Source organism: Triticum urartu, chromosome 7A, assembly GCF_056163025.1.
Source record: "Triticum urartu cultivar PI428250 chromosome 7A, HENAU_Tu73, whole genome shotgun sequence".
Lineage (NCBI taxonomy): Eukaryota > Viridiplantae > Streptophyta > Magnoliopsida > Poales > Poaceae > Triticum > Triticum urartu.
The window spans coordinates 709,815,434-709,824,399 of NC_141879.1; the positions used below are offsets into that span (position 1 = coordinate 709,815,434).

Sequence of the window (8,966 nt, forward strand, 5' to 3'; positions counted from 1 at the left end):
AAAGAACCAGCTACACCCCTTCTAACCCCAACCCCAGCAGATAGACACCCAGTTCCCGTTGACACAACACCGTCTCCACCACAGAGCACCCAAACACGAGCAGTTAGTAAGGAAACTGCAGTGCCCAAATCACGAGGACCACCACTCCGAACCCGAAGTCAACGCTTAAAGCAGAAGAAGAATTGTTCTCAGGTCAGGTTCCGTAGCTATGTTTCATACTACTTTGCTCTTGCATCACTGTATTTACTGATACCAACTAATTTCAAATTTGAAGGATGCAATTGAAACTCCAATGGCGCAACAGGTATGTTTTAAACCTGTTTCTTCAACGTGTTTGGCTGTTTGCTGTTGTAACTTGCTCTATGTTGATTTCAGTTTCAATTGAATAAACAGTTATGTTCTCATGCCATGCACATTACAAGTGTTGTTATTGCTGTGTAGTTTCCCACACTTATATTCTGTCTATGCTGCTTTGTCTTAAATAGATATGATTCGAACTGTATCTATCTTAATTTGGCAACATAAACTAGAATGATATAGACCATACAGTGACCATACTACATAGATATATGTTTGTTTCATGCTGTTATCCTGTCCACCTTACTACTGAACTGGTAAACCTGAGATGTGTTTGTTTGTTTCTCTTTTAGAACGCGGATAAAATATTGGAGAAGAGTACCCTATTATGCAATGGTAAAGGAAGTAATGCAGATAAGGTTCAAGATAGTGAGACATCCCTGTTGGTCTCCAAGAAAGCTGATAAAAACTATATTGAAGACACTGAGACAACCCCAAAGTCCTGTCTTGATGTAGTGTTCGAGTTACTGGCTACCACTGGTGGCACCAGCTCTTCGAACTCGTTGCCTGAATCAGTTCGGCTTCTTGAGTCTCAACTTCAAGTTGAAAGACATCGATCAGATGTTATGCGACAGGAAGCCGAAGGACTGAGGAAGTCCCTGCAGAATTCAGATGCATACTTTCTGGTGCAACAGCAAGCGCTGGAGGACTTAAGCGCCAAACAAGAGAAAGTTAATAAGCTTGCTAAGCATCTTGCCAGCATTATGGGTACTCAGGATATTGTTTCTTGAGCTTTTCTGAAGTGGTTTCAGTTCTGGACTTGTTTTGCTGCGGCGTTTATATGCTATTGTGTTCCCTATTGTTACGACATATCTCTCTCAAGGTAGTTTTGGTGATTGATGACAACATGTTTGCGGACTAATCTTGTGCTTTGAATAATTCACAGATTCTCCCCTGGCACGAGACGTTTTCTTCCCCTCGGAGTATATTTCAAGACGGTGTAGCTCTTTCATTTCTTTCTCGGTGGACTAGTTGCGTAGAGGGCACCATACTATCAAGACACTACTGGAATCAGCTACTTTGCCATCTGCCAGCTCTTTGCCGTCAGCTAGCGGATGGCAAAGAAGCTCTTTGCCATCAGCTACCCGAAAGCAGACGGCAAAGAACTGGCTGATGGCAAAGAAAGCCTTTGCCATCAGCCAGCTCTTTGCCGTCCGCTAGCTGACGGCAAAGAATCTTTGCCGTCCGCTAGCTGACGGCAAAGAGGAAGGGGGGGGCCCACTGAGGAGCTGGTTAAAGAATACTTAACGTCCCCCCGCTTTGCCGTCCGCCGCAGATGGCAAATATGAAGAAAAGCGGACGGCAAAGGAGGGCGGACGGCAAAGGCTACCCTAACTAACCTAACTAACGGCCGAGCCCCCTCCCCCGCCCGTTACTCATCTCTCTCCCTCGACCTCCTCCGCCCCCGCCCCCGCCGCCCCCGCCCCCACCGCCCGGCGCCGCCCCCGCCCCCGCCCCCACCGCCCGGCGCCGCCCCCGCCCTCGCCGCACCCGCCACCGCCCATCGCCGTCCGGCGCCGCCGCCGCTCCCACCCCCTCCCCCACCCGCCACCGCCCCCACCATCCCGCCGCCCGGCGCTGCCCCCGCCCCGCCCGCCCGGCGCCGCCCCCGCCCCCGCCGCCCAGCCATCCCACTGCCCCGGAGCCCCGCCGCCCCCCCACCCACCCACCACCCCGGCGCCAGCGTCGCCCCCTGCTCCGGTGAGTTTTTTTTTCTGTTTAATTCTTGTTTAATTGTTAGTGTTAGTGTTAGTGTTAGAAAAGAAGAAAATTTAGTGTTAGTGTTAGAAAAAAGAATATGTAGAAGAAAAGAAGAAGTGGAAAAAAGATGAAAAAGAAGAAAAGAAAAGAAGTAGAAAAAAGATGAAAAAGAAGAAGAAAAGAAGTAGAAGAAGTAGAAGAAGTAGAAGAAGAAGAATAGAAGAAAAGAAAAGAAGTAGAAAAAAGATGAAAAAAGAAGAAGAAGAAGAAAGGAAAGAAGAAGAAAGGAAAGAAGAAGAAGAAGAAGAAGAAGAAGAAGAAGAAAGGAAAGAAGAAGAAGGATAGAAGAAGAAGAAGAAAGGAAAGAAGAAGAAAAAAGAAGAAGAAGAAGAGAAGGAAAGAAGAAGAAGGATAGAAGGAAACACCCCGACCACTGACCCCGACACCCCGACCCCGACACCACACCCCGACACCCTGACCCCGACACCCCGACCCCGACACCACACCCCGACACACAGACCACGACACCACACCCCGACACCCCGACCCCAACACGACACCCTAACCCCGAAACAGCACCCCGACACCGACATGACACCCTGACCCCCTAAACCTCCCGAAAAGGTGCTCTTTGGCCTTCCAGAGGCCGACGGGGTTATATATTTGTGAATTATTAGTTAGGTCATATATTTTTCGATTTTGTTATGAAAAACATCATATATAATTGTGTTGATCGGGTAGATTTAAATGTGCAGTTGTTTCATCGCTGCGAGGTTTGGTGTTCGACGACCGCGCCGTGCGTTTGACGAGCTCTGCCCCTTCGTTCGTGGGTGAGCACAAATGACATGTCCTTCTCCCCCATTAATTATTTGCACAAATGACATGAAATTTGGTAGCTAGCTATATATGTGTCTTGAATCATCAGTATGCGTAACCAATATGTGTCTCCCGTTCGAAAGCGTCATAGTTATAAATATGCATGCATTTGCATATTTATAACCTTGATTCTTTCGAATTGTCCAACGCTATCCACGGACAGCCCGAGTATGTGTAGATTGGGTTCGTTTTCCCATATGCTTTGCTCCGGATCCGACGCATAAATTTCGTCAGTGCCTCCCCTGTTGTTCTCCGGGTACACATCCTCTCTGTTTATTGCAGAGACGTGTATCAGGAGAACAGCGGGGAGGTGCTGCCGAAATTTTGCGTCGGATCCGGAGCATAGCATATGGGAAAATGAACCCAATCTACACATACTCGGGTGGGATTAGGACCTATCATTACCTATTAGAGTGTAGGTTGCATGGACGTAATAAAATTGACAAAGTAGATCAACTGATGAATATATACATGGTGAACTACATATATAATTGTTGTGTGTCCAGTAGCTCTGAAAGTCAAGATGAGTGACCGTGCTTGGATGTATACCGGTCACACTGGTCAGAACAAATGGAGCGTTGAATGGTTCACAAAAACCAAGGGGTTTGTGCAAGCCGCATTTGCAAATGGCCAGAGGAAAACTTGGTGCCCCTGTTTCCGATGCGGCAATTGGGAAAAGAGGACAGAGGCGGAAATGGGTAAACACCTGCAGAAGAATGGTTTTACGCCCGATTATACGGTGTGGACATTTCATGGTGAGTCTGCCCAACGTGACCGAGCTGAGGTGGATCATCGTCGCACCGACGAGCATGGTACCGGGATGGAAAACATGGTGCAAGGCTATGATGATGCTCGGGATTCGGACGAGGAGATGGAGGAATCTGCAAAGGCCTTCAATGAAATGTTGGAGTCTTCGAAACGTCCGCTCCACGAGCACACTGAGCTTTGTCAGTTGGATGCCATCTCACAAGTAATGGCTCTGAAGGCTCAGTTTAACTTGGGCAGAGAATGCTATGACTCAATTATGACAGTATTTGGACGCTTTCTACCCAAAGGCCATGTAATGCCTGCAAACCTGTACCAGTCGGACAAAATCCTCCGTGCACTGAAGATGCCCTATGAGAAGATACATGCCTGTGAGAAAGGATGTGCCTTATTTAGGCTTGACTATGCGGACTTGAACTATTGTCCCATTTGCAAGTCTTCCAGGTATATTGTGGTAGACAACGATATGGGTGAGAAGACACAAACCAAAATCCCCGTTAGTGTTCTTTGGTATATGCCAATCGTACCAAGACTTCAACGTCTTTTCATGGTCGAAGAGACGGCCAGACAAATGACATGGCACAAAACAGGCAAAAGAACTGAACTAGATGCAGATGGGAATCTGATGATGGTACACACATTGGATGGTGTTGCGTGGAAAAAGTTTGATGAATTACATGCCGACAAAGCGGCAGATCCGAGGCATCCTCGAGTCAGCATCAGCACCGATGGGTTCAGTGTGTTTGGTATGACGGCAGCCCAATACAGTTGTTGGCCCGTATTTGTCTTTCCACTCAATCTCCCCCCCGGACAGATTATGCAAAGAAAGAACATTTTCCTAACGTTGATAATTCTAGGGCCCAACTATCCGGGGAAAAATATGAATGTGTACATGCAGCCGCTTAAGGACGAATTGCAAGAAGCCTGGGATAATGGGTTCAAGACATACGACGCCTTTAGCAAACGGAACTTCATAATGCATGTCTGGTACATGTACTCGACGCATGACTTGCTGGCGTATGCGCTATTCATTGGCTGGTGTGTGCATGGAAGGTTCCCGTGCCCCACATGCAAGGGAGCTCTTGAGTTTCGTTGGCTTCAGGCCGGTCGCAAGTTTTCTTGCTTCGACATGCATAGACAGTTCCTGGATCCTTGCCATAAGTTCAGGAAAGACAAGAAGAACTTCATCAGGGGTAGAGTTGTCAAAAACTCTGCACCACCTGCATTGACAGGCCAACAGACCCTGGATCAGTTAAACGCTCTCGAGCCAGATCCACAACGTCCAGGGTACTTCAAGGGGTATAATACTAAGCACGCGTGGACTCACAAAACATGCTTATGGGATCTGCCTTACTTCAAAGACCTCCTTTGCCCACACAACATCGACGTGATGCACACTGAGAAGAATATCGCCGAGGCACTTTTTGGTACATTGTTCGGCATAGATGGGAAGTCAAAGGATAATACTAAGGCTAGAGTCGATCTGGAGGCGCTATGTGATAGGCCATTACAAAACATGAAAGAACCGAAAGGAAAGCAGAACTGGACGAAGCCAAAGGCATGGTTCAATCTTGGAAGGCCAGCTATGAGGGAAATTCTCTTGTGGGTGCAACAACAGTTGATGTTCCCCGATGGGTATGCAGCGAATCTAAAGAGGGGAGCAAATCTTGATAAACTGAAGATATTTGGTCTCAAGAGTCATGATTGGCACATATGGATTGAGCGGGTAATGCCGGTGATGTTGCGTGGCTTCATCCCTGAGGATGAATGGCTAGTACTGGCAGAACTCAGCTATTTCTTCTGTGTTCTTTGTGCGAAAGAACTATCGCCTGGCGTGCTAGAAGAAATGGAAGAGTTGGCGCCGGGGTTGATCTGCAAGTTAGAGAAGATCTTTCCACCGGGCTTCTTTAATCCAATGCAGCATTTGATTTTGCATCTCCCGACCGAGGCAAGATTGGGGGGCCCGTGCAAAATCATTGGCGCTACCCAACTGAGAGGATGCAGAAGACGCTTCGAGAAAAATGTAAAAATAAACATAGAATTGAAGCATCTATGGCTGAGGCATTCATCACAAAGGAGGCGGCAAACTTCATAACAGCGCACTACGAAGCCAAAAATCGTCATTTGCATAATCCAAAGCCTCGGTACAATGCTGACGAGCCTAAAAAGGGTGGATCCAACCTCAGCCTATTCAAAGGGAATCTCGCACCAGCTAGTGTTTCACATCCAGTATCTTTGGATAACGAAGAATGGCGGACCATTTCGTTGTATATCTTCAACAACCTGATAGAAGTGCGGCCGTACATCGAGTAAGTTCTCGGTACATTGTTTCGCAACTTCTATTTCCTTTGAACTACTCTTATTCCTGGATATGTCATACAATCGATACGTTGCCATATTCTCGTATGGAGCGGAGATCCAAAAGGATTCCGTCGAAGAGTATGAGCTTCTCGCAAAGCAAGGAGGTGGCTATCCTGGTTTCATCTCTTGGTTCAAACAAACGGTAATTTCTATTAGACAATTTCATTTCATTCGCTAATTTGTGCATAATGCAACAATCCTTTCATATTAAACTTGTAGGCTAATTCAGAGTCTATGGACGCCGAATTGAGACAAGTCGCTAATGGTTTTGACTATAAGGTCCGTTCATTTGACAAGTACGACATCAACGGGTATCGCTTTCGTACCTATGGCAAAGAGCTATCTATGGCCGACCGAAAGTCTACAAATTGTTGTGTATCTGCTATCGGCGAAGGAGGTACCGAGTATTATGGGAGAGTTGAAGCAATTTATGAACTTCTGTTCTATGGTGAAAACCCACCGAATGTTGTAGTCTTCAAATGTTATTGGTTTCAGACGAAGGAGACTAGAAGGACTCATGAACATATAGGGCTAGTTGAAATCAACCAAAGCACTCATTTAGATGTTCCTGATGTCTATATTATGGCTCAACAGGCGACCCAAGTATTCTATCTACCATGGGCCTGCCAAACTAATCCAAATCTGAAAGGTTGGGATGTCGTTTATGAAGTGCCGCCACGTGCTAGACTTTCTCCCCCAAAGGAAGAGGATTATTAACCTCACATTAACCCAGACACATATGAAGGAGAATTCTTCCAAGAGACACGTCTTTCCAAAAAGCGTTTCAAGAACCGCTATACTTCACCCCAAAACATTGAAGTAGACAGCGACAATGAATCCGACATCACCCCAGAGGAGGAACAAGAAGAGCCGGAACAAGAAGAGGTTACTGATGTGGATGACCTGTCAATGCTTGACCGATTACGTCAAGGTGGCCTTGCACATGTTGATGCCAATGAACCCTATGAGCCCATCATTGATTATAGTGATGATGATGATTATGCATTTATTGATGATACTGATCGAGATTATTAGTAGTGTCAGGTATTCAATTTTTTTATGTTGTACTTGATGATGATACACTTAAGTGATATACATATTATTATTCATGTCGGTACTTTTTTTATGTTGTACTAATTTCATTTATTCTTTGTCATGGCAGGTGTTGAAAGATGGTGAGCGCTGGTCGGGAGCGCGCCGAGGCCCCTTCTTCGTCGGCGCGTGGTGCGAGGTCTTCCATTCCACACACACTTCTCCGCCGAGCGTTGCTGGACAGTATGGTGACACCGCCGGGCCCTTCTTCGTCGACCGTGGTGCCCAGCAGGGGACGAGGTAAGAAGAAGAGAGGAGGTGGAGCACGTGGTCGCGGGAGAGGAGGTAGGGTGACTCTTACGGCGCCTTCCTCGCCACCGCCCCCAGCTGTTTCACCCGAGCACGTGACTGCTAGGGTGGACTCGTCTGAGGAGGAGGCTGCACGGACTCCGGTCCACGAGCCTCCGGTCCACGAGTCTTTGGCCCACGAGCCTTGGGTCGACGGGCCTTCGGCCCACGAGACCCCGGAGGAGCACACGTCTGGATGGGGTACCTGGTCGGGTCAGCCTGAGCATGGCGGGGAGCCGAGTGGCCATGCTGATGATGGCGGGGAGCCGACTGATGAGGAGGGGGAGGAGGGGGGCAACGTCTACCAGCGTGGTGCTACACGGCTCCCGTCCGTGCCGGTGACCCGCGAGCAGAGGTGGTTGATTTTCCCTGATGGGGAGAGGTACATAAGTGCATTTAATATTTTTGTACCTTCTGCATTCACGTTTCTTCAAATAACTAATGCGTTGGCCTTGTCATGCTGCAGGGGTTGGGACCACCATCATAGTGTCCGCCGGCCCAACTCCATCCTTGGAGTTCTTTGCCGGCAAAACTTCCCGGGGTTTGTCACGTTGCCTGGTGAGGGTCGGCTTCCAGAGCTTGGATTGAGCTGGGAGCACTACGTGGCTGCCCCGGCCCCGCCGGATGAGATTATCGACGGTGTCGTGTGCGACACGAGGGCAGACATGGTGATCAGAAAGTTCTGGGTAATTTCTCCTTTACACATTTAAAAATCTTCAACTAGCTAGTTATTAATTGTACTAATCAATATTGTCTCATTTGATTGCAGACATTCTACAGGTGTGAGGAGGGATACGAGGAGGACGCGGCACATGTTATCGAGAACGTCTGCAAGCGCCTACTCCAGAACTTACGGCACGAGGCTCGGGTGCAGGCTGTTCGAGACTACTACGCCTTGCGTGGTATCAAGAAGACCAAGCCAGCGTGCCGCGATAAGTTCCTGAGTAAGGAGCAGTACATGAAGGTAATTCTTAAGGCCTTCTCTACTTAAGTTCCTTCATTTAGTAATTCTTAGCCGTAGCGCTCAAGTTTCTATTTGCTAACTTAGGCGCCTCCGAGATGGTGTGCGGATCGGATGGATTGTTGGGAGGTGTTGGTCGATGAGTGGTGCTCAAAACAATGGCTAGCCCTCCACAACGAGGCCAAGGACAAACGTGCCCAAATGGAAGGTGTGCCACACCATCAAGGCAGCTCCAACTTATATCAGTTCGGGCGCAACTGGGTATGTGGTTTGCTTCATGATTCATGCAATTCATGTTGGGTTTCGTAGTAATTTCAAAAAAATTCCTACGCACACGCAAGATCATGTGATGCATAGAAACGAGAGGGGAGAGTGTTGTCTACGTACCCACGCAGACCGACTGCGGAAGCGTTGACGCAACGTAGAGGAAGTAGTCGTACGTCTTCACGATCCAACCGACCAAGTACCGAAACTACGGCACCTCCGAGTTCGAGCACACGTTCAGCTCGATGACGATCCCCGGACTCCGATCCAGCAAAGTGTCCGGGAAGAGTTCCGTCAGCAC

At 48.1% G+C, this 8,966-nt stretch overlaps 1 protein-coding gene across 1 annotated transcript in view; it reads left to right on the plus strand.

The window, feature by feature from the left end:
* LOC147961906 (uncharacterized) overlaps positions 1-8,431 on the plus strand; it is a 29,327-nt gene extending 20,896 nt beyond the window's left edge. The window contains exons 2-4 of the mRNA XM_087533983.1: positions 7,659-7,822; positions 7,907-8,126; positions 8,210-8,431. Of these exons, the coding sequence (XP_087390109.1) occupies positions 7,659-7,822; positions 7,907-8,126; positions 8,210-8,431 (606 nt within the window). The remainder of the gene's footprint in view (positions 1-7,658; positions 7,823-7,906; positions 8,127-8,209) is intronic.
* The last annotated feature ends 535 nt before the right edge of the window (positions 8,432-8,966 follow it).